The following is a 26,342-nucleotide window of genomic DNA, read 5'->3' on the forward strand; positions in this document are numbered from 1 at the left end:
CTAGAGACTGAAGCCTGGGCCCCACAGATGCAAGGCAAGTGCTCTACCACTCAACCACAGCCAGCCTTGGCATCCTGTCTTCAATTTTCTATGAAGAATGGTTTTGTTGGGGTTTCTTTTTGTTTTGAAAACATCTTTATCACACACCTTTAGTCCTAGCACTTGGAAGCAGAGGTAGGAGGATCTCTTGGGGGGTGGGGGGAAGAAAGAATGAATGAGTGTGTGTGTGTGTGTGTGTGTGTGTGTGTGTGTGTGTGTGTGTGTGTGTGTGACAAGAGCCAGTCCCTGTATAAAACTCAAACAGTCCCCCAACCACACACACACACACACACAAACTATCTTAAGAAAATTCTGGCACACATAAAAAAAGTGGATTGTTTAAGATTAGATAAAAGCTAGTACTTAACCAAGCTAGAACTTAACCAAACTTTATGAAACAGGATTCCTACGGTTTTTAAATAACAATACTATTTCAACAGTAGATTATTTTTCAGAATCAATTTTATAAATGAGGCCATTTCTTCAGTCCAGGGACCCCAGAGTGGAGCTTTGAGTTCTGTCATGACACAGCAGCTAAGCACTGACAAACCTTACTAGCACACAGAAATAGTAGGAAGGTACTATGTATGATAACAGCAGAAAAAAAAAAAAAAAAAACAACATGAAGAGTAACAAGAAATCAAGCAACTGAGTTATGGAGCATATGGTGAGAACATTAGGAATCACCCATTTTGAAAACATCAGGAATCATTCATACCCATTTTGAGGTCCTCCGTCATTTATTACATTTAAGTGTGATAACTGTTTTTTCAAGTGGAGTTTGTAACTTGCATTAATTCTTAAAAATAACATCTGAAAAAGAAGAGTAAGTTACTTAAAAGTTTTCCTGAAATAGAAGCTGTAAGTATCCGTTACCAATATACAGAGAAACATTCTTTCAAATCTTTGTTTTGCCATCTACTTTTATGATGGTTCCTCTCAAGTACTGAGCTGTCTTTAATAGCTCTATGGTTTTTCTCTACAGTTGGACAAAAGCTCTTTTCCCTGGTCAGCAGTATTTCTTTCAGCCATAAAATCCCCTTTGTATATCTTGGGAGAATTTCTAGAGGGATACGTAGAGTCAGAACGAGGTTAAAATAAGACACAGTAGTGGAAAGAAGGGGTAGGGAAACAAGATATGACAGAGGCAAAGTTACTTTTACACTTTTAATAGACAACCTAAAATTCTATGATTAAAAAACCATGGAAATAATTTCACATATCTATTTTCCAAGGGAGCATGTATGCACCTGTGGGAAGTCTCGGCAGTTACTGGTGTTCAAATGGCAATAAGAGCATGCAAGCCTGTATGTAACTCCGGGCCAATCTCAACAGATGAGAGCTTCCTGATGTGGATCTTGGGCAAATCCAGGTCAAAAAGTCAGAGATGAGGGAATCTTACTTGTTGGCTGAGAAGGCATGTAGCCATCTCCTCAGAACTCAAACAACCCTCCTAAAGGGAGGAGAAATGCTTGGCACCCAAGGCCAGGAGGCTCAGAGTTACGTCTCACAAGACCCCTCTCTACAGGTACAGAGACATAACAACTGCTCACAGATTTCTGGAACTCCTTGCAGGCTTCAAAGCTCCAGGAATACAAGTGCTTTTGAGTCACCTATGCCCCTGTAAGTAACTCTAATAAACTCACTGGACTATCAGGGAGACCTGGATGGAACTGTTCCAATGGCCTGCTCCTGGTATCCTCCCAGGGGAATTAGATGATGCTTAATAGCAAGGTTACTGTGATTACAGAAAACCTAGAAGTACATGAAGAATGGACGTTCAAAGAGCACAACAGGAAATGCAAGAACGTGGTCACTAAGGATGCCACCTCCTCCAATACCACCTCCATGCATACACAAACCATAGAAACAGTTCTGGATAGCAAAAATCCCCATGGAAGTTAAGCCCACTGTTATACGCTAGCTTTATATTCTAACACTGTATCTTCTACAACTGGGCTTTAATGAGAGCACCTAGTTTAAGGGAATTATTTAGAGGTTTCACGGCAGAGAAGCAAGGGCACAGTGGCACAGAGGTCCCGGGAAGAAGCGGATACACCTCTAATTCCTGCCCTATCCCTTATCAGAGGTGAGAGGTGTCCCCGGCCTTTTTACCACAGATCACTCATATTCATCTAGTAAGTGTTAGTGATTTCCTTATGTAAGTGCTAATTTTATTCACTCCATCACTAATTCCTTCCACATCTAATCTGTACTACAACATTATGCAATTCATTGATAAATGCCTACTCCGACTTTCACATGAACGATGGAAAGAGTGATGTAAGTAGCAGTAGGGACCTCCAGCAATCAATAGGATACTAGATCTATGTCTTAGGATGTGGTGGTGGTGGTGGTGTTATTTAAAGTTCTCATCTGACAGAACAAGAGATTTTTTTGAAATGAAAACATGTTATCCATGCCTCACTGATAAAGTATCAACCTAAAAAAATTATAGCCATCATTTTAGAACATGCGCTAACCTTAACTCGATCAAGCAGGCACAGACTCCCGCACTGGAGTGGGTACAAAATGTTAAAATCAGAAAGGTGTCTTCCAGAGTCACCACTCACCTGTGTTTGTTCTTCGGGAAGAAGATCAAATATAGCTTCATGCATTTTTGTCATTTGCTTACAGATATTCCTGAAACACGGGGACGGAACAGGCGCTTTCACCTCATACTGGCAGGGATAGAGAGAGAGGGCTGTGCTTAGTCTTCTGTGCCTCAGTCCACCCATTGGTGCAGTCTTCAGCTAAGGCTTGGACTGCTCAGACAAATCTCGAGAAACTCTTGTTCAGTGTCTTCATCTACTTTATGGGAACTAAAACAGCTCAGTAGCTAAGATCACAGACTGCTTGCAACCTCAAACTGTTTGGGTTTAAACTGAAGCTCCTTACTTCCTACTTCATATCAACAGCATCATAAATCTGTGACTTCTGTGGGTGGCTTCTACCAGGTGATGCTTTCCTGACTCCTCCTTGCTATGACATCCAGCTGTACTTCCTCCTTTTAGGGCTGACACAGTGCGTTACGCTATGTTTCCTTCACCACTGTCAGCTGATCTGTGCTAGGAACTGTGCTCTTCTGAGCGTCTGGGTAAGGGTTTTGGTGTGGACATGACTTTTGCTCTCGTGGGCATGTGTCTGGAAGAAGTCAGTGGGTCATGTGGACTCTACGTGATCTGAGCAGGAGTAGCTGCACCATTTCATAACACTGGCAAGAACACGAAGCTCCCTGCCTCATCACAGAAAACTATTAGTGTGTCTGGAGTTCTGATGTTGTTTTAAACCAGCCTAATTGTAGAAGTTGATACACAGAAGCAGAGGGACGACAGGAGACCCTGGCCTCACTGCTGCCGGCACAGAGGAGGATTCTTTTAAGTCAGCCCATTTATAGTCATTGGTTTTGGCAGCCCTAAAATGGGTAATCCATCTCCTGTATCATTATCTCTGCATCCCCTGATGGTAACATTCTGCTCTGCTGCACCTTCACTATCACATCCTTCAGTTAGCTCAATTGTATACAGCATTAATTCACAACTCGGAAAACTGGCTACCACCCCAGAGATCTTCTCTTACTCTTAACATTCTTCTTAAATTTCTTTGGAGGAAAAAGAATCACTAAAACATACTACCATGCAAACAGTACCACCCCTGGCTCCCTTTGTGGCCTCTGACATCACTGCACACCCTCTACAGCACTGTGCCTTCCTAGGTTCTCCCCTCTTGACCAAAATCCTCTTCTCCAGTTGTCAACAAGCAAGGGTTCAGCACAAAGCCCACAACTGCCCCTTTTCTGAAACTTGTTTTTATTAGCAAACTAAGAATTAGGTTGCATCCATCAATTCCAAAAGCATTATGTTGAACAAAAGGAGCCTGGTATACAGGCTGTGACTCCATATGCAGGACCTTCTGGGGAAAGCAAAACTAAACTAAAAGTTCCCAAAGAAAAGAATTATCAGTATTTATTTTTTATATTTTGAGTATAGACATTTCATTTTACTTTTTTTTACCAAATTATACATTGTAAAAGGGTGAATTTTAGTGAATATAAATTATATGTGAATAAGCCTAATTTAAACCAATTTCTAGCAATAGAGAACATTCCAGTATGTCACCCATTCTTGTGTGTGTAGCCTGGTGCATTAGTAAACTGTAGCTGTCACCTTTGTTACTATTAACAACAGCAGAATATTGGCAGCCAGTATTTATTAATAAAGTCAAATACATGGCAAAAAAACCAAAGGCACACCAAATGCACACACGCATGAGTGTGTCATATACACACCTACATATGTCCTATGTATCCAGAGTTACCTATAGAGTGAAAGCCACAATGCCTTAAACTTATGCAAAGCTTTAGCATTTATAAATATCATTACCTTTGATAACAGCTTATCAAATAGGCTATCCATTATCGCTACAAGCTTAGCTGAAATTTCAGCTATATGATCATGGTAATCCTGTAATTAGAAATAATACTGCATTTTAAAGTTCTGTAAGTCTTATTTCCAAAAAACTTAACAATTACAGAATGCATCTGTGAAATTCCAGGAGAGAATGGGTGGAGGTACCTTTGTGATGTGATCAAAATGCCTAAGCATGCTCCATTGCTTGGGGGGCAGTCGGGCTTCAAAGTGAGCCCGGATCACGGGAATGTAGTGCACAATCAACTGCAGACACCGCGAAGAGAGGGCTGACGTTGAGTAGATATAAACGCAGAAACAAAGATATCAGTGGATTTAATATCATCAAATTAAGTAAGTACATTTGTACTAATTATATACAAAACCAGTTTATTTCACAAATGAAAAGTACCATGGCAGAAAATATATTTCATTTTGCGTAAGAAAATAATTAGGTAACGAGCACACTGCTTTCTCACTGGACCTGTTAGCAGCCAGAGGCCACTGACACAGCTGTCTCGCCTACTTTTTAATGTGTATTTCCCCATAATACCTCACAAATTATATTTTAGAAAGTGACACATCTTCCATACAACTTGGAACATGGGTAACTCTCTAGAACACACATGTGCATGCACACGCACCCACACACCCACACACACTGCATCCCATAAACATTCACTACAGCACCTGCCACTTTACAGGCTCTTCTCTGAGCCAACAAACATCAGCCATAAGAACAATACAAAAATGGCATCATTCTAGTACCTCAGTATGGGGAGTAAGTGGAAAAATTCATACCCAAGTTTTTTGTAGTAATTGTTTTTAGTCCAACAACTTGCAAAGCACCAGCTCCAAGAACTAACTGGCAACTTCTTGAATTGAAGTACTAACAAAAAAATAAAATAAGGAAAATAATCACGTTGGACAGTTCATTGAAGTGTTAACTGCTCACAGTCACAAAGACACCCGTCCTCTTCTCGCCTTCTCATTACAAAACTTGAATTTATGTTTTAGCTGGATTGTTTTTTCTTTGAAACAGGTATCACTTCATGGTGCATGCTGGCCTAAGCTTACTATATAATACAGGCTGGTAATTCTCCTGTCTCAGCCTCCAAAGTGCTGAGATTAGAGGACTGACTCACTATAATGGCTTGGTATTATGAATTTTCTGGTAAAAAAAAAAAAAACAATTAGAACCTACTTATGCATCAATTAAAAGGGAGACAGCAGGTATGCTCCATACTGACTTCTGGTGGGAGAGTGTGAATGAGCGGGCGCTGATTCTGTGACCTCTTGAGGTCCTTTCCCTCTGTTGGTTTGCTTTGTCCAACTTCAATGTGGTGATTTCTGTTCTATCTTATTACATTTAATTTGTATATTTTTGCTGTTATCTCTCAGAAGCCTATTCTTTTCTAAGGAGAGACAGAAAGGGAATGGATAGGATGGGAAGAGAGGTGGGAAAGAACTGGGAAGAGGAGAGGGAGGGGAACTCTAATCATCATAACATGTGAGAAAAATACATTTTAATTTACAAGGGGTAGGTAAAAAGCCTTTACTATCATAGCACATAAAGACATTATTACAAAATAGCTGAAATTATCACCATTTCACTTCCCATTAGTGGTTCTGGAAAAGTGGCATCATAGCAGATAAAGTCTCGGGACATCCCGAGCAAGCATGTGAAAGCAGCATCCCTGCTTCTGACCTGAGTCAGCTCAGCACCTGTCTCCAGGGCTATTCCAAGCTCTAAGGATGTTAGGCCGTGTGAGTACACATGGGTCCAAACGAGCATGTGTACACCTCACACCTATGCACACACTGAATGTGGAGTGGACAGCGCATGATCAGTATCATAAAACCCCTACCCTAGAAATATCGTGGTAAGTGTCTCCCAAGTTAAGAATTAGTTATACTCCAGCTGTTTTTCAGAAAAACAGGTAAAGCTGTCCTCACCTTCAGCAGATCTGTCAGGCGAGTGAGCATGTCAGTAGTGACGGAGGGGATGTTATCCACACACTGGCAATATTCAAGAATGATTCTTATTAACAGCAAGACGGTTCTAGAAGAAAAGGATAACCCTCAGACACTCATCAAGAGTCAAACAACCAGTTGAAAACATCTATGGAAACACACCAATCTTGGTAGTTGCATAATTTCAGAGTCATCTAAGAGACTGATAATGAATTTGTTCTCAAACTCTGTGCTGTAGAAACACCATTCTCTGTATGGCATTCTGTTGTTGTTTTTTAAGATTTATTTATTTTTATTATATATGTACAGGTGTTTTTAGTGTGTGTGTATATGTCTGTGCACCATATGTGTGCAGTGCCCAGGGAAGCCAGAAGACAGTTTTGGATCCCCTGGAGTTTAACTGGAGTTAAAAATAGTTGCTGGCCACCAGGGGTGGCTGGGAACCAAACTTGGGTTCTCTGCAAGAAAAAAAAGGGTTTTTTTACTGATGAGAAATCTTGTCATTCCCTCAGCATGGCAATTTTAAGCAAGTCTCTACTATACAGCAAGTACTCCAATTTGGGGACAAATCAGAAACAATGAGAAAAAGACTAGCCAGAGGGTTTGGTTGCTCACGTAAACTTTAGTCTTTAGACTCTTAAATTAATGAAAGGAGCTTAGCCTAGATTTTCTTAATAAGATGAAAAAGAATCTATAATGTTTTAAGGAGACCATAACATCCTAGGAATTTACAGAGTGGTCACAAAAGGTTCTCCAAGAATGATCAATTATGAGTTTAATAGCAGGACATGTCACAAATAGAGAAGACACATTACTGCAGGTTATGTACAACTGCAGTTAAGGGGAGGAAAGAATGAATTAATATAAAATACTTAAATTAACTCAGCTGTTCAGAAATGAGAAAACCATGTTAAATGTTTTCTAAAAATCAGTAGAATATTAAAAACTAAAATTCAAGAGAAGCATTGGGCCTTTTAAACTCATCTTGGAGGTCAACATAGGTGCCATGCCTAGTTCAGAGTCTACTCTGAATGACAGGCCTCTCCTTTAATGAGTCCACTGCATAGCATTTAAACTCTTCCCTCAGAAGAAGCACTAATTCCCCTTTAGCCAGGAAGTTTAGTCTTTTTTTGGCGACAGTCTCTTTTCTTAAAGAACCAGGAAAGCTAGTTTCCAAGGGGGATCATTTTTATCAAGTGCACAAAATGTAGCTGAATAACAAATCAATAAAGACAGAAACTGCACTTCAATTAGAGGGGTGAGATTACAGGGGGTTCAACAGCTTTGTCCTCCAGAGAGAAGCAAAGGTTCCGGAGAATGAAAAGGAGTGTTGCTGTTAAATATATACGCTCTAGTAACTTCAAAGTGACTAGGCAGAAGCTTCAAGCTTCTGAAAACTGAAGACAGGAAGTCAGTAACCCCCTCACCTCTGCAGAACTCAAGAGTTCTACCAGGAAAACATATACAGAAAGAGGCACTTGTACCATACTACACTATCATGGCAAGGTACTTCCTTTGGTGGGGGGGCAGCTATTTCAGAAACAGTGAAAAGAAGCAAAAGCAATATTTAAGCTATTCAATGCTTTAAAGAGAATGGAGTACTTAAAATGTCATAAAAGGTATGCAGTACAGATGATGGTATGTTTCCAGGTAACTTGAATTAGAGATGTATTTATTCAAAAAAGAGAAAAAGATCTATTGGGTCCAATGATAATGGTGAACTATGCTAAATGATACACAGAACAGCAATAATTTTATAAATATAACTGATTGCCACATTTTGAGTTCTACTGTCCACAAGTAAAACTACTGTGCTATCCTATACACTGAGAAAGTTGTAGAGAAAAAAAGCAGCAAGAGACTGGGGTGGTAATAATGGTACCAAGCAGTTACTACATGGGCCTTGGGCTGCTTCACATATTTCCTATTACAGGGGAAAACTGGGGCCTTCCTTTCTGTGAAGCTAGTGGAGTCTCTGATGAATAAACCATATTACAAAATAATATAAACTAAAAGAAAAACTGTAACATTTCCCTAAATACTTTACAGCTTTTAACATTGTTATTCCAAGATTAGCAATTCACTCCAAGGGAGAACTAGAAGATGAGCTTCAAAGAGAAATGTGTTACTCACCCAACAACTGCATACTGGTGTCCCTCAACAATAAGAACGTCAGCTGGCTTCCTTTCTTCTGTAACTAGCAAACAAAGCAAACAAGAAAAATAGGGAACAAGATGAAAAAAAATCACTAGAGAAAAAAATTAAAAGGGTAGTTCCTGTTAGGCCCCAGAACTAGCTCATTTCTGAAACAAGTATCTACTGTGCCTTGGAAAGTTGTATGGCACTGTGAAAGAAGTCCACTGGGCTTGGTTAGATGTAGATCTGAGTCCCACTACTGCAAGTACGGGCTGAATGAATGTAAGTTATTCACAATTAAAATTATCGGTCTCTCAGTAGTTGAATGATAGGAATAATGATTATAAACTGCCTGTCTACTGGGCCTGGTACACAGTAAATTAGTAAATAATGTTTTTTAAGTTAGAATTAATTTAGATGGGCTAGAGAGATGGCTCAGCAGTTAACACTGGTTACTTTTCCAGAGGTCCTGAGTTCAATTCTCAGTGACCACATGGTGGCTCAAAACCATCTGGAAAGGGATCTGATGCCCTCTTCTGGCAAGCATGTGTACATAGAGGCAGAACACTCATAAAATTAAACAAAATACATTTAAAAAATAAATTTTAAAAACGAAAAAAGAATTAACAAAGAACTAGCATTGTACCTGGCTACTTCATTATAACATTATCCCTTAAAGATTTCAATACAGTAATTAATTTTCAGCATGAGATATCTCTTATTACTAGGAAACAAAATTCAGCATATTGAGGTAAAAAGAATAATAAATTAGATCACAGTCCTGGAGCAGCCACATTAATTAGCTTACCAAAGGCGTGTCAGTTTCTGATCACTCAAAGTATGTGCTCCCTCTTTTCTTTCATGCAAAGAAAGTTAAATTCTAATCATAATTCAAATTGGATATCTATTTGTTTTGTGACAGGAAGCATTCTTTTTACTTTCGTTTTTTTTTTTCTTAGATATTTTCTTTATTTACATTTCAAATGCTATCCCGCAAGTTCCCTGTACCCTCCCACAGCCCTGCTCCCGTACCCACCCACTCCGACTTCTTGGCCCTGCCATTCCCCTGTACTGGGGCATATAAAGTTTGCAAGACCAAGGGGCCTCTCTTCCCAATGATGGCCGACTAGGCCATTTTCTGCTACATATGCAGCTAGAGACATGAGCTCTGGGGGATACTGGTTAGTTCATATTGTTGTTCCACCTATAGGGTTGCAGACCCCTTCAGCTCCTTGGGTACTTTCTCTAGCTCCTCCATTGGGGGCCCTGTGTTCCATCCAATAGATGACTGTGAACATCCACTTCTGTGTTTGCCAGGCACTGGCATAGCCTCACATGAGTCAGCTATATCAGAGTGACAGGAAGCACTCTTAATTAACTCTCTATTGTGCACAGATGGGGTGAGGCAGAGCAGATAAGAAAAAGATCCTGCTGTCAGTCTGCCTGCATCTGCAGTCCTTGTTCTGCAACTCAACTACTTACATAACTGTTTAGGGCTCAAGCGTCTGTGTTTGTTAAAAGCTTAGTGTGAGGACCATCAATGACATAACATCTGTAAATGGCTTAGAATACCAATGCCTGCTGGCAAGCAATCACTCATTATTACATGTCAAGTAGCCTTCACTTCCTGGTGCCCACATCAGTCTCTAGTGAGTCAGTGAGACGTGGATGGGGCATGGCACCCTTACGGGGTTCTGACAGCATACAGCAAGGCAGGAAAAAGCACAAGGTTAAAGCAATCACTCTATAACTTTAATCGAAAACCTATTTTGTATGTAGAATGTAGAATGTAGGCTTTGCAGGGACAGAGGGATGCCCTCGTCGTCATCAGTGGGAGGAACCATGTGTGACAAACTACACATACCCACTGGCTTTTTTTCAGGTAAAGCAATCTTTCCATCCGCTATAGAATCAACAAGATCCTGAAATTCTGCAGGAACATCAGCCTGCTTCCAACGCTCATTGTCTAAGAGGAGGCTGTTCAAAAGGAAAGGAAAGAATGGTGAACTTTAACAGGCACATTTCAGGATCAATCGTTAGCTAGAAGGAACAGAATAAACTGGACCCACCCACTAACAGAACAAACAGGTGTTTGTCTCTTAGCCTAGCCAAAATCAGCTAAGAAAACCAATTTAGTCAACCCTGAGAAAGAGACATTCAGTGAGGATCAACTGATAAAGACTTCAACAAAGATAAACAGTCTAATTCCATCGGAAGCTAAGAAATTTGATCTCACTTCTCCATTCGGAGGAATTTTGCCTGTGATCAACTACATTTACCCTTTAACCACAGCTGTTCTGTAAAGAAAAGGAAAGCAGAGAAGGTACCCGGTGCTACCTGAGCTTGGTCCGCCTCTCTTCATGAAACCTGTTCACAAACTTATTTGCTTGGCTCTGAAGGGCCCCAAGCAGTGACGTGCTCTTCCTCCCACAGATCTGCTCAGTGTCCACTATGAATGTCTCCATTAACCTCGAGAGTGCTATGAATTCCATGGAATTCAATTTTTCAAGAAAACCGTCCTAAGTTTTAAAAACATCACATCATGACAAAAGTTAGTATTACACAAAAGATGTATGAGCTATAAAACTGACGGAGCTTAGTAACTGCTACTGTTATTTTTATTTTCCTAGTATGTTAGTTGTATCATATTAGTTATATTTATGATTTAAAACATTTATACTTTAGCTGAAATTTCCTAATACTTTAGAATACAAAACTTGGAACATACAGAGCTGAAGATGTCTAAAACTGGTTATCAGTTTATAACACAGTAACTCAAATATATTCAAGTTACACCTTTTTGTTTGTGTGTGTAGGTAAACCAGCATAATAGATTCAAATTAATTATTATGGTGTTATATTTTTAAGTAAGTCTTTTAAATAAACAAATAATTGGAAAAGGATGGTTTTATAATTTGCTATTTCTATTTTCTAATTATTTGACTTCTCAGTAGCTCTTTAGAAGACAACAGCAGTAATACCATCAATTTTCCAAGTGTTAAGATGGATAAGACTGTGACAGAACATAGGTACAGTTACATATAACTTAGATCTTTAAAGTAACACTTTGTATATACAGAAAAATCTCCAAGACTATATGAAAATAAAATACCTTTGCTCTTGACATGAGAAATTTGACAGCTCGATCGTGGCATACATCTGAAGCATTACACAGTAACTCCTGGATGTTACTTGCTAGTTTTCCTAGCTCCAAGTCAGTTAACCTCATGTCTTCACTGACTCTGAAGATGAGACAATGAGATTTAATCAGGAAACACAGTATTCTCCACATGTGATGTATCAAAGAGGAGGACAAAGATAGAGAATTCACATTTGTGGAAAAAATTCTGGGCTACCTATTGTCCATTTTTAATAAGTTTTAATGGTGCTCAAGGTTAACACTTCAGAGGCCTAACTTTCTTACTGTACTAGTCCTACCACTGAGCTCACCCTCCAGCCGCAGTCTGTTCTGGCTAAGGTGAGGTGGCAGCTGTGCAGGAGCAGCTCTGCGATGCCCTGAGAGGAACATGCTGGGATGACCAGTGAGGAGGGAGGGCATTCATAGCAAGTAGGTTCTTTCTTCCTGTGAGTGTAAGTTACTTAGTGGCAGAGGACTTACTGAACTTAGTGCTTAGCACTGGAAAGAGAGAGCCCTTAAGGAAGCTGTATTAAACAGTTGTGTTTATATTTTCAGGGGAAATGCAAGATTTTTCTATTTTTAAATATTTCCATTCAGGAAGCATATTATAAAGACCACAGAGCTTGGCAGTGGTGGCATGCGCCTATAATCCCAGCACTCGAGAGGCAGAGGTAGGCAGATCTCTGAGTTCAAAGACAGCCTAGCATACAAAGCGAGTTCCAGGACAGCCAGGGCTATACAGACAAACCCTGTCTAAATAAAATAAAATAAAATAAAATAAAATAAAATAAAATAAATGCCACTTATTCTATGCCAACAATTCTTTAGCATCATAATAAGTCAAGTTAAGTGCCTGTGTCATTTATAGCCCTTTCGATGGAATAAGACAATTTTCAAAGTTATTATTAGCAGGCTTTGATTTATATTACTGGGTTATGACATTGAAGAAAGTTTATTATCCCTCAAAATTATATCGCTAAACCTATTTACTAGTGTCTTAGAATAACAGCAGAGTTAATAGTCTTAAGGTATTCTCAAAACAGTCTTGTATAATTTTACTGAGTCAGGTAGACTGTGGCCCTCAGTAGTTTAAATGATCAACCCACAGCTGCAATAGTAAGAGAGAAAGACCAAAATCTAGAATTGGTCTCTAATTCATTAAATTTCCACTGTTCCATAATTTCAGGTGTTGGGGGGACGGGACAGATGTAGTGGGTACAAATGGAGCCAGAGCGCAACCTCTGGTTTCCTTCCTCAGGGAACATTTACCTTGTTTATGACACAGAGCCTCACACTAGCTCAGCAAGTAGGCTAGGCGAGCTGGCTAGTCATTTCCATGCCTCTGCCTGCTCAGCACTGGGATCTCAAGAGCACACCACCACAGCCAGCTTATGACCTGTGTTCAGGTGTAAAATTTAGGTCCTCTTTTTGCTGACTTGAGTTTCCTCTCCAATGCTCAAAACACTTATTTATATAAAACCAGTCTAAAACTAATGCCAATTCCAACAAAAAAAAAATGCTCATTTAGATGTTCAAATTTACTACTGAAATGAGGTCTTATTTTCTAAAGGATTACTAAAAATCTGCCATGTAACAGAATCACTAATGAATTTAGAACCCTTAGCCATATGCTACTAACTCACAAAGACATAAACAGAAAACAGTAAATAAAGCTGGGCGTGGTGGCGCACGCCTTTAATCCCAGCACTTGGGAGGCAGATGCAGGCGGATTTCTGAGTTCCAGGCCAGCCTGGTCTACAGAGTGAGCTCCAGGACAGCCAGGGCTACATAGAGAAACCCTGTCTTGAAAAACCAAAAAAAAAAAAAAAAAAATAGTAAATAAAAAGTTTTTAAATACTGCAGTGGCCTAACCAAAAGTGTGAATGTTCTTAGATCTTGTTTAATTAGCTGTAATTTTTCCTTAGAAAAGATCTTTGAGTTTAATTGCTTTTAACTTCCCTGTCACCTCCGAGTTGAGCAGCAAGCCTTCAGGCACTGGTGTATAAGCTGAACATAAGCAGAACCATCGACAGTGCCTATGTTTCATCCTGTGGTAACTAACATGCAATGGAGGAACACCAGAGAAGATTCTAAAGTGACAGACAATGAGGACAGGAAATAAACCCACAAAAACAACTGTGATGCGGGCTTAAGACTGTCAAATGTCACAGCAAGCTGCTAGCTGCCTTTAATACTTCTTCTCTCCCCTGCCACAGTGACGGCTTTAGCTGCACAAGTATCTTTAACTGACAGACAGACAACTAACTAAAGACTCTAGTTCTCAAGCTCTTTTACAGAGCGAGTCATACGTCACATCCTAGCCTCTGCTGTGGAAGTGACAGTAAAAAGTACAAATTCTAGACCACGTTCCTAAGAAAACAAGAGCAAGATGGAGAGTGAAGCTAGGGCCTCCCTCATGCCAGATCAGCTCTCTCCTACTGCAGTGAACATGGTGCTTTATCAGAGAATAAGAAACGTAATGAGAGCCGGGTGTGGTGTCGCACGCCTTTAATCCCAGCACTCGGGAGGCAGAGGCAGGGGATTTTTGAGTTCGAGGCCAGCCTGGTCTACAGAGTGAGTTCCAGGACAGCCAGGGCTACAGAGAAACCCTGTCTCAAAAAATCAAACAAAAAAAAAAAGAACGAAATGTAATGACTACACACTTCTCTGAGTATCTGGTTTATAGCAACCGTGGTACTACATACAGAACAGTAAGGGAGATGACATTTTAGCTAAATGAGCTAAAGAATTATCTAGGTATAGGAGGAAAAAAAAGGAAGAAAATCTTGCATGATACAAAACAATTACAGAGAAACTGTCAATCTAATTGTCAAAGGGACATATTTAAAACTAATAGCCTTTTTTAACCAAAAAGACCTTGAGAGTGAAGTAGGAATTCACAAAGTGGTAGATGATTTTGCAATATGGTTGGAGAGCAGACATGTGCTTACACAAGCAACTCCAGCAAATCACTAAGAAAGGAAGAGGGAGGGAGGGAGGGAGGGAGGGAGGGAGGGGGGGGAGGAAGGGCAGAGAGGGAGAAGGAGAAGGGCGGGGGGGGGGGGGGCAGGCAGGCAAAGACCTTCTTTATGCACTTGCCAGGAGAAGCTATCAAAAGGGACAGTAAGTATACGGAAAGGTGTTGTGCCAATCACCAGGACAAAACTAAAAGTCCTACACTTGCAACCTAGACTCCGAGCAGCCAACAGGTACAAGACTACCAAGTGGCGAGAGTGAGGAGAGTGAATGAAGATGTGAGGCAATAGAACTCTTCCTGACAGGACTCTAAGTAATAAGCAAATGCACATGAGGCTAAAAAACCCAGAGAACCTTCCCCCTTCTGCTTTTACAGGGCAGACTGGGTATGTCTGGGGCCTTCCATTCTGCAGTCTTTTCCTCTTGAATTATAACCTTAACTGAGAATGCCCAGTTGTATTTTAAAGTGAATATGCTCAGAAATGTGCCTGCCCCAAGGTTTATTCCCATATGAATACGTATAGACTTTCTATATAAATTCCTTACCTTTTTTTCCCCCCATTTAAGAGAATGCCATCTTTTAAAATTGATCTCTTGCCTACAGGCAACAAATTCTCCTGCATTCTCATGTGTTGGCTGTGCTTTTTGGCTGTGCACTCAACTAAAATGTAAGCCCATTATATTCAGTGATTGTGTCCGTCTCCATTCCTGGTGTCTATATGTGCATATATATTTTCCAACATTTGTTTGTAGCATGTACAACAAAAATGTTGACAAGCATTTAAAAGCTAAGGATTTAACAGTGCATAGTATGCATAAGAACCAGCAATTCATGAAACCACCAAAGGCAGGCGAATCCCTAAAAATAGAAATAACCCCAAATCTTATCAATAGCAGAATGACTTTTGTATTGTAATGTTGTCATAGGACATTATTTTTGTATACAAATAAAGTCCCACTACATGCACCTGTCACACACATAATATTGAAGGAAAGAAAGCAGATAAACACAAAAGTGTGGTTCTATGATATACAACTGAAAATGAAAGCAACAAAACACACACACACACAGACACACACTAACAGTTTTAATGACTTGATTCCAGATGAAATTGATTAGAGTGAGGGCAGGGGAGGGTAAGTTTTCTAGAGAGCTGATACTGTTCCATTTCTTGACAATATTTCTTGATGAAATATTTGCATTTTGGAATAATTATTTGAGCTGAACATTTAGAATTTAACTTTTGTTCCACAAGTGCATTGTATACCAAATTCAAAAGTTTGAACCAAAACAAAACAAGGAGAATCCCACTCCACTGCCCTCTCCTCCTCACTGCTAGACTACGTAGAGATGATAAATGCAGAAACAAAAAGCACCTCAGATGCAAACGGAAGCCACACTGTGAGGGTAGTCCACTCAAGTGAAGATCTCCTAACTCCAAAATAAATAAAATTATTTAAGATACAGAATTTGTTGTTGTTGTTGTTGTTACTGTTTTGAGGCAGGGTCTCGCTGCATCTCTGGCTCTCCTGGAACTTGCTGTTTAAACCAGGCTGACTTTGAACTCAAGAGATTCACCTGTCTCTGCCGCTGCCTCCCAAATGCTGGGGAAAAAGCTGTGCATCACCATGCCCAGTCAAAATACATAATGTTAATATAGATTTAATAGTATAATAATAACTGGTAAATATAAAGATATTAGCCTAAACACAGACAAAATATATACATTTGCTAGTGCAGTTCAGGTATTTCGGTAGGAAGGAAACACTGTAATAAACTGATGTCAAGTAAAATGTGAGTTCCATGAGCTCTGGACCACAGGTTGATTTACACATAAGCAACAGTACTAAGTCTTGTTATCCTTAACAACATAATACAAACTATGTTCTTGGAACAGAAAGCATTTACAGGTTTTGCTTTGTCTTTTTCGATAGCAGTTATTACAGTTATTACTGAATTATGTAAGACAATGTTCTGGGTTATCAAACGCATACTCTAGTATCTGGGATAAAGAGGTGTCATGTCTGATTGCAGATACAAAGAGAAAGGGGGAAGGGGTGGAAGGAAAAAAGAGAGTGAGACAGGGTCATGTGGTAGATTATTCAGAACTGAGGCCTTTGAGTGGAGGATTTTTGACAGTGTTCATACTATTATTGCAAATTTTCTGTAAATATGAAATACTTTCAAAACATATATTTTACAAGTGATGTTTGGAAAGGCAATGTAATCCACTAAGAAACTCACATCTCTGAGAAACCAATGCATAAGGCCAACACATCTTTACTAATATAAAATAAAGGAGCAGGACAGGAGAGAACAAAGAAAAATCACCAGAGCAGGAACCCATGTGGGGTCCTGGAAAAGTTCTGTTTGGTTTATATAAATTTCCTCTGAATCAGTTTCCATAGTGCTGAAGGGAGGATGTCTCGGGAAATAATTCAAGTTCCTCACCAGTCTAAGATCCTGCAATCTCTCCACTGTCTCCACGGCTCTCCTCCACACCTTCTACACATCTTCAAAATGAAGTGTATGTTTCATAAAAATGACTTTGTTAAATTTTCAAGGGTTACATTTTAAAAACTAAAGTTGAATCTCCAGTCCTACTGCAGCAGAGCTATCATTCTCAGAAAGCTGCTATACTCACATAATCTCTATACCTCCTGGAGGAGCACACGCTGATGTCTGCTCCTTGCTGGATGAAGAATCAGTAGTACATTCTGGTTCTGATACGGAATCACTGCTGCAGGGCTCGCTGTGTGGAGACATGTTTCTTTGAGAGGTAGTATCAACTGCCGCAGATGCTGGTTCACCCTCACTGAAAGCATCACTTATGAACAAGCCCTCGTGTGTCAGGTAAGCCACCTCTGTGTCCAAGGAGCTGTCCTTCCCAGCACTCCTCTGCTGTGAGATCTCTTCCAATTCTCTAGTCCTTTGGTTTTTGTCAAGAACTGAGAGAACAACACTGTGGATAATATTCAATGTTGCCTACAAAAAAGTAAAGATAGGACTTTTAGAAAGATGCATTTAAATATCACCAACCTAAAATTTATAAGAATTATGTGGACACATTTCTGAATATCTATGATCAAAATGATCAGTCTTATAAGAAATGTTACAATTTTTATCAAGTTCGTATTGATAAAATAACAGTGACTTGTGAAAATCAGTCACACAGGAGAGGGAAGCTCACTACAGCTTAGAACCCAGAGCACTTACATTCTAACGTATTTTTTAATGGACATTTCCCTAAAACACTGTATATTTCACTGACCTCAATCCTGCTGCACCAAATATCTCTCAGAGAGACTTATTAGTCCATTCTCCTGCTTCAAAGAGCAATCGCTTGTGTTCCTTAGCATTATCCTGTCACAGGGGGATGTCTCATTCTGTTGTCTGATCACTCAACACCTCTGCTGCCTCCTCTGAACAGACAGCTCTTCCCTGTGACCTTTGTACACTGTCCTTCTCATCACTTGGGTTCTAGCAAAACATGGCGGCTTCCTCAAAGAGACCTTCCTTCACTGACTCTCACAATAGCTTTCTCCCACAAATGCAGTTGTGGCTGCTCTGCTGTGGTTTTGCTTTGTTTGTTTAAGAACATTTATTTTCATCTAAAATTATCTCTCTATTCATCTAGGTCTCTTTCTACTACACTGTTAGCTCCACCTCAGTACTCTTATCTTAATAGTACTTGATACAGAGGAAACACTTAAACACTGAAAGCTAGGTAAACAAAAAATAGCTTACATAAACTACTATCTTTAAGAACTATTAAGAAATAAAGGATTTTGATAGTCATAGCTGCAAATCTCAAATGCATTGCTTCCTCTCTGAAACATTTGATTTCTTTTACGGATGGACATGATTCTAAGGAAGCAGATTTCCTGAGCCAGTGGAGGCTGAGTAAGTCCAATCAGCACAGACACACATCACAGACAGACTGGAGGGAACGAAAGCAACTACAACCGAGGCCCAAAGGTATCATTATGTACACAAAACTCACCCTCACCCAAATGTACTTCAGTTCTGAGTAGTGTCCAGAAAGCTGACTGGATTTCAGATATTCCAGGCAACTGATACGCAAGCTTACCTTGACTCTCTGCAAGAAAACTGTAAACTTAGAGAAAATATCCTTTAACAGGTCAATCCACTGGGGAAAATTCAACATTCTCATTTGATCTGCAAGCCTATAAGAAAATTTTAAACAAAAATAAGTGTCCCTGGACCAACATGGTAATAAGCTGGAGGAAAGGACATTAAATATATATTTTATAAGTATAAAGTATAAGTATATAAATATATATTTATAAAAATAAAGTGCCACTTACCTTGAACCCTAACTAGAATCATAGGTTCCTGAGCTAAAGAGGTCAGTTACCAAACTGTCCTATCTGTTTAAACACCGCCCTGTCCAATTAGTCCAATCACATACACTGACATGGTCCATATCATACTGTAATTCCATGGGAGAATTTTGTGACCACACACTTAAACCTGACATTAGCTAAAAGTAAGGATCTCTTGTGAAATAATAATAGAAGTATACCATTTCTCTCAAAAGTTGTAATAAACTACTTTCCACTGTGAGAAGTAGGACAATCCGCTGCCATGGACTCTGGGCAGCGCCAAATCAGCGCAAAACCCCAGCTGTTGAGTGCGGCTGCTGATGTAATTCTGTGAGTGACTGAGCTCTTCCTTGCCATGTTTGATGTTGCTTTTTATTTTTAACAAGGAGGAAAAGTATGTATCTTTTACAGTTTGATAAGAACTGTTATCGGGATCCGGCCGGATCAGCGCAGGGGTAGCAGGAGCGGAGGGTTGCCTGACACCCGCCAGCTACCCACGACCCCCACCTCAGGATTTTGGGACTGCTGGTGAGTGGAACACAGCTTCTGCTCCAATCCAATTGCGCGGGACCTGAGACTGCATTAGTTAGGGAAGCAGAAACCGGCCCGAGCCCTGCAGGGAGCGCCATCTTGGCTCCGGGACTCCGCTGAGCTTAGTCTGTACAGGTCAGAGTGGGGACCACGGGGGCAGACGGCTTCTGGGACAGGCGGGAGCCACAGAGCTGCTGAGGCAGCACCCTTTTGGGGCCGCAGACTTCCGGCACCCTCCCAGCCGGAGGACAGAGACCTGCCCTGCAGGGAGCGCCATCTTGGCTCCGGGACTCCGCCGAACTTAGTCTGTACAGGTTAGAGTGAGGACCACAGAGGCAGACAGCTTCTGGGACAGGTGGGAGCCACAGAGCCGCTGAGGCAGCACCCTTTTGGGGCCACAGACTTCCGGCACCCTCCCAGCCAGAGGACAGTGACCTGCCCTGCAGAGAGCGCCATCTTGGCTCCGGGACTCCTCCGAACTTAGTCTGTACAGGTTAGAGTGAGGACCACAGAGGCAGACAGCTTCTGGGACAGGCGGGAGCCACAGAGCCGCTGAGGCAGCACCCTTTTGGGGCCGCAGACATCCGGCACCCTCCCAGTCGGAGGACAGTGACCTGCCCTGCAGGGAGCGCCATCTTGGCTCCGGGACTCCACCGAGCTTAGTCTGTACAGGTCAGAGTGCGGACCACGGGGGCAGAAGGCTTCTGGGACAGGCGGGAGCCACAGAGCTGCTGAGGCAGCACCCTTTTGGGGCCACAGACATCCAGCACCCTTCCAGCCAGAGGACAGTGACCTGCCCTGCAGGGAGCGCCATCTTGGCTCCGGGACTCCGCTGAACTTAGTCTGTACAGGTCAGAGTGAGGACCACAGAGGCAGACAGCTTCTGGGACAGGCGGGAGCCACAGAGCCGCTGAGGCAGCACCCTTTTGGGGCCGCAGACATCCGGCACCCTCCCAGCCGGAGGACAGTGACCTGCCCTGCAGGGAGCGCCATCTTGGCTCCGGGACTCCGCCGAACTTAGTCTGTACAGGTCAGAGTGGGGACCACGGGGGCAGACGGCTTCTGGGACAGGCGGGAGCCACATAGCTGCTGAGGCAGCACCCTTTTGGGGCCGCAGACTTCCGGCACCCTCCCAGCCAGAGGACAGTGACCTGCCCTGCAGAGAGCGCCATCTTGGCTCCGGGACTCCGCCGAACTTAGTCTGTACAGGTTAGAGTGAGGACCACAGAGGCAGACAGCTTCTGGGACAGGCGGGAGCCACAGAGCCGCTGAGGCAGCACCCTTTTGGGGCCACAGACTTCCGGCACCCTCCCAGTCGGAGGACAGTGACCTGCCCTGCAGGGAGCGCCATCTTGGCTCCGGGACTCCGCTGAACTTAGTCTGTACAGGTTAGAGTGAGGACCACAGAGGCAGACAGCTTCTGGGACAGGCGGGAGCCACAGAGCCGCTGAGGCAGCACCCTTTTGGGGCTACAGACATCCAGCACCCTCCTAGCTGGAAGACAGTGGTCTGCCCTGCACAGGAGCCCTCTGCCTCAGGAGCAGGGAGCACATCTTGGATCCAGGACTCCACTGAACTTAGGAACTTAGTCTGCACAGCTGAGAGTGTGCACCACAGAAGCCTACAGCTTCTGTGACCTGCCAAAGCAACACAGCATCTGGGAAAGGTCCTGTTTTCCGCCTTCTTCTTCGGCCAGGAGGAGGTCCAAACGCCAGATATCTGTACACCTTCCCTTTAAGAGGAAAGCTTGTCAGCAGGGAGTGCTCTAACCACTGAAACTCAGAGGAGAGAGCCTGTCTCCCAGGTCTGCTGACAGAGGATACTCAGAATCACCAGAAGAACAACCTCTGAACAGAGACAACTATAACAACTCCAGAGATTACCAGATGGCGAGAGGTAAAGGTAAGAATCTTACTAACAGAAACCAAGACCACTCACCATCATCAGGACCCAGCACTCCCACTTCGCCCAGTCCAGGGCACCCCAACACACCTGAAAAACTAGACCTGGATTTAAAAGCATATCTCATGATGATGGTAGAGGACATCAAGAAGGACTTTAAAGAACTACAGGAGAACATGGCTAAAGAGTTACAAGTCCTTAAAGAAAAACAGGAAAACACAACCAAACTGGTAGAAGTCCTTAAAGAGAAACAGGAAAACACATCCAATCAGATGATGGAAATGAACAAAACCATACTAGACCTAAAAAGGGAAGTAGACACAATAAAGAAAACCCAAAATGAGGCAACACTGGAGATAGAAACCCTAGGAAAGAAATCTGGAACCATAGATGCAAGCATCAGCAACAGAATACAAGAGATGGAAGAGAGAATCTCAGGTGCAGAAGATTCCATAGAGAACATCGGCACAACAATCAAGGAAAATGGAAAATGCAAAAAGATCCTAACTCAAAACATTCAAGAAATACAGGACACAATGAGAAGACCAAACCTACGGATAATAGGAGTGGATGAAAATGAAGATTTTCAACTCAAAGGACCAGCAAACATCTTCAACAAAATTATAGAAGAAAACTTCCCAAATCTAAACAAAGAGATGCCCATGAACATACAAGAAGCCTACAGAACTCCAAATAGGCTGGACCAGAAAAGAAATACCTCCCGACACATAATAATCAGAACAACAAATGCACTAAATAAAGATAGAATACTAAAAGCAGTAAGAGAAAAAGGCCAAGTAACATATAAAGGCAAGCCTATCAGAATTACACCAGATTTTTCACCAGAGACTATGAAAGCCAGAAGATCCTGGACAGATGTTATGCAGACATTAAAAGAACACAAATTCCAGCCCAGGCTACTATACCCAGCCAAACTCTCAATTAACATAGATGGAGAAACCAAAGTATTCCACGACAAAACCAAATTCACACATTATCTCTCCACGAATCCAGCCCTTCAAAGGATAATAACAGAAAAAAACCAATACAAGGACAGGAACCACGCCCTAGAAACAACAAGAAGGTAATCCCTCAACAAACCTAAAAGAAGACAGCCACAAGAACAGAATGCCAACTTTAACAACAAAAATAACAGGAAACAACAATTACTTTTCCTTAATGTCTCTTAATATCAATGGACTCAACTCCCCAATAAAAAGACATAGACTAACAAACTGGCTACACAATCAAGACCCAACATTTTGCTGCTTACAAGAAACTCATCTCAGAGAAAAAGATAGACACTACCTCAGAATGAAAGGCTGGAAAACAATTTTCCAAGCAAATGGTCTGAAGAAACAAGCTGGAGTAGCCATTCTAATATCAGATAAGATTGACTTCCAACCCAAAGTCATCAAAAAAAGACAGGGAGGGGCACTTCATACTCATCAAAGGTAAAATCCTCCAAGAGGAACTATCAATCCTGAATATCTATGCTCCAAATACAAAGGCAGCCTCATTCATTAAAGAAACTTTAGTAAATCTCAAAGCACACATTGCACCTCATACAATAATAGTGGGAGACTTCAACACACCACTTTCACCAATGGACAGATCATGGAAACAGAAACTAAACAGGGACACAGTGAAACTAACAGAAGTTATGGATCAAATGGATCTGGCAGATATCTACAGAACATTTTACCCTAAAACAAAAGGATACACCTTCTTCTCAGCACCTCATGGTACCTTCTCCAAAATTGACCACGTAATTGGGCACAAAACAGGACTCAACAGATACAAAAACATTGAAATTGTCCCATGCATCCTATCAGATCACCATGGACTAAGGCTGATCATCAATAACAAAATAAATAATAGAAAGCCAACATTCACGTGGAAACTGAACAACACTCTTCTCAATGATACCTTGGTCAAGGAAGAAATAAAGAAAGAAATCAAGGACTTTTTAGAGTTCAATGAAAATGAAGCCACAACATACCCAAACTTATGGGACGCAATGAAAGCATTTCTAAGAGGAAAACTCATAGCTCTGAGTGCCTCCAAAAAGAAACTAGAAAGAGCACACATTAGCAGCTTGACAACACACCTAAAAGCACTAGAACAAAAGGAAGCAAATTCAACCAAGAGGAGTAGACGGCAGGAAATAATCAAACTCAGGGGCGAAATCAATCAAGTGGAAACAAGAAGAACTATTCAAAGAATCAACCAATCAAGGAGCTGGTTCTTTGAGAAAATCAACAAGATAGATAAACCCTTAGCCAGACTAACTAGAGGGCACAGGGAAAGTATTCTAATTAACAAAATCAGAAATGAAAAAGGAGACATAACAACAGATCCTGAAGACATCCAAAACACCATCAGATCCTTCTACCAAAGGCTATACTCAACAAAACTGGAGAACCTGGATGAAATGGAAAAGTTCCTAGACAGATACCAGGTACCAAAGATGAACCAAGATCAAGTTAATGATCTAAACAACCCTATATCCCCCAAAGAAATAGAAGCAGTCATTAATAGTCTCCCAACTAAAAAAAGCCCAGGACCAGATGGGTTTAGTGCAGAGTTCTATCAGACCTTCAAAGAAGATCTAATCCCAGTTCTTCACAAACTATTCCACAAAATAGAAACAGAAGGTACTCTACCCAACTCATTCTATGAAGCCACAATTACTCTGATACCTAAACCACAAAAAGACCCAACAAAGATAGAAAACTTCAGACCAATATCCCTTATGAATATTGATGCAAAAATCCTCAATAAAGTTCTTGCTAACCGAATCCAAGAACACATCAAAACAATCATCCATCCTGACCAAGTAGGTTTCATCCCAGGGATGCAGGGATGGTTCAATATATGGAAATCCATCAACGTAATCCAGTATATAAACAAACTCAAAGACAAAAACCACATGGTCATCTCGTTAGGTGCGGAAAAAGCATTTGACAAGATCCAACACCCATTCATAATAAAAGTCTTGGAAAGATCAGGAATTCAAGGCCCATACCTAAACATGATAAAAGCAATCTACAGCAAACCAGTAGCCAACATCAAAGTAAATGGTGAGAAGCTTGAAGCAATCCCTCTAAAATCAGGGACTAGACAAGGCTGTCCACTTTCTCCATACCTATTCAACATTGTACTTGAAGTCCTAGACAGAGCAATTCGACAACAAAAGGAGATCAAAGGGATACAAATTGGAAAAGATGAAGTCAAAATATCACTCTTTGCAGATGATATGATAGTATATATAAGTGACCCTAAAAATTCCACCAGAGAACTCCTAAGCCTGATAAACAGCTTCGGTGAAGTAGCTGGATATAAAATTAACTCAAACAAATCAATGGCCTTTCTCTACACAAAGAATAAACAGGCTGAGAAAGAAATTAGGGAAACAACACCCTTCTCAATAGTCACAAATAATATAAAATATCTTGGCGTGACTCTAACTAAGGAAGTGAAAGATCTGTATAATAAAAACTTCAAGTCTCTGAAGAAAGAAATTATAGAAGATCTCAGAAGATGGAAAGATCTCCCATGCTCATGGATTGGCAGGATCAACATTGTAAAAATGGCTATCTTGCCAAAAGCAATCTACAGATTCAATGCAATCCCCATCAAAATTCCAAATCAATTCTTCAACGAATTAGAAAGTGCAATCTGCAAATTCATCTGGAATAACAAAAAACCTAGGATAGCAAAAACTCTTCTCAAGGATGAAAGAACCTCTGGTGGAATCACCATGCCGGACCTAAAGCTCTACTACAGAGCAATTGTGATAAAAACTGCATGGTACTGGTATAGTGACAGACAAATAGACCAATGGAATAGAATTGAAGACCCAGAAATGAACCCACACACCTACGGTCACTTGATCTTCGATAAGGGAGCTAAAAACATCCAGTGGAAGAAAGACAGCATTTTCAACAAATGGTGCTGGCACAACTGGTTTTTAACATGTAGAAGAATGCGAATCGATCCATTCCTATCTCCTTGTACTAAGGTCAAGTCTAAGTGGATCAAGGAACTTCACATAAAACCAGAGACACTGAAACTTATAGAGGAGAAAGTGGGGAAAAGCCTTGAAGATATGGGCACAGGGGAAAAATTCCTGAATAGAACAGTAATGGCTTGTGCTGTAAGATCGAGAATTGACAAATGGGACCTCATGAAACTACAAAGCTTCTGCAAGGCTAAAGACACCATCAATAAGACAAAAAAACCACCAACAGATTGGGAAAGGATCTTCACCTATCCTAAATCAGACAAGGGACTAATATCCAATATATATAAAGAACTCAAGAAGCTGGACTCCAGAAAGTCAAATAACCCCATTAAAAAATGGGGCTCAGAACTGAACAAAGAATTCTCACCTGAGGAATACCGAATGGCAGAGAAGCACCTGAAAAAATGTTCAACATCCTTAATCATCAGGGAAATGCAAATCAAAACAACCCTGAGATTCCACCTCACACCAGTCAGAATGGCTAAGATCAAAAATTCAGGTGACAGCAGATGCTGGCGAGGATGTGGAGAAAGAGGAACACTCCTCCATTGTTGGTGGGATTGCAAGCTTGTACAACCACTCTGGAAATCAGTCTGGCGGTTCCTCAGAAAATTGGACATAGTACTACCGGAGGATCCAGCAATACCTCTTCTGGGCATATATCCAGAAGATGTCCCAACTGGTAAGAAGGACACATGCTCCACTATGTTCATAGCAGCCCTATTTATAATAGCCAGAAGCTGGAAAGAACCCAGATGTCCCTCAACAGAGGAATGGATACAGAAATTATGGTACATTTACACAATGGAGTACTACTCAGCTATTAAAAAGAATGAATTTATGAAATTCCTAGCCAAATGGATGG

At 41.1% G+C, this 26,342-nt stretch overlaps 1 protein-coding gene across 4 annotated transcripts in view; it reads right to left on the minus strand.

The window, feature by feature from the left end:
* The window catches only part of Vps54 (VPS54 subunit of GARP complex), a 96,801-nt gene that overhangs the window by 2,877 nt on the left and 67,582 nt on the right, over positions 1-26,342 (minus strand). For all 4 annotated transcript variants that reach the window (XM_021176328.3, XM_021176330.3, XM_085829088.1 and 1 more), the window contains 12 exons: positions 18,762-18,858; positions 17,316-17,656; positions 11,668-11,797; positions 10,893-11,074; positions 10,420-10,532; positions 8,553-8,616; positions 6,402-6,507; positions 5,247-5,334; positions 4,614-4,735; positions 4,422-4,502; positions 2,613-2,720; positions 758-852 (listed from right to left, as the gene is read on the minus strand). In XM_021176328.3, coding sequence (XP_021031987.1) covers positions 758-852; positions 2,613-2,720; positions 4,422-4,502; positions 4,614-4,735; positions 5,247-5,334; positions 6,402-6,507; positions 8,553-8,616; positions 10,420-10,532; positions 10,893-11,074; positions 11,668-11,797; positions 17,316-17,656; positions 18,762-18,858 — 1,527 coding nt within the window. The remainder of the gene's footprint in view (positions 1-757; positions 853-2,612; positions 2,721-4,421; positions 4,503-4,613; positions 4,736-5,246; positions 5,335-6,401; positions 6,508-8,552; positions 8,617-10,419; positions 10,533-10,892; positions 11,075-11,667; positions 11,798-17,315; positions 17,657-18,761; positions 18,859-26,342) is intronic.

This window comes from Mus caroli, unplaced genomic scaffold, assembly GCF_978045245.1.
Source record: "Mus caroli unplaced genomic scaffold, Mus_caroli_1 scaffold_13, whole genome shotgun sequence".
Lineage (NCBI taxonomy): Eukaryota > Metazoa > Chordata > Mammalia > Rodentia > Muridae > Mus > Mus caroli.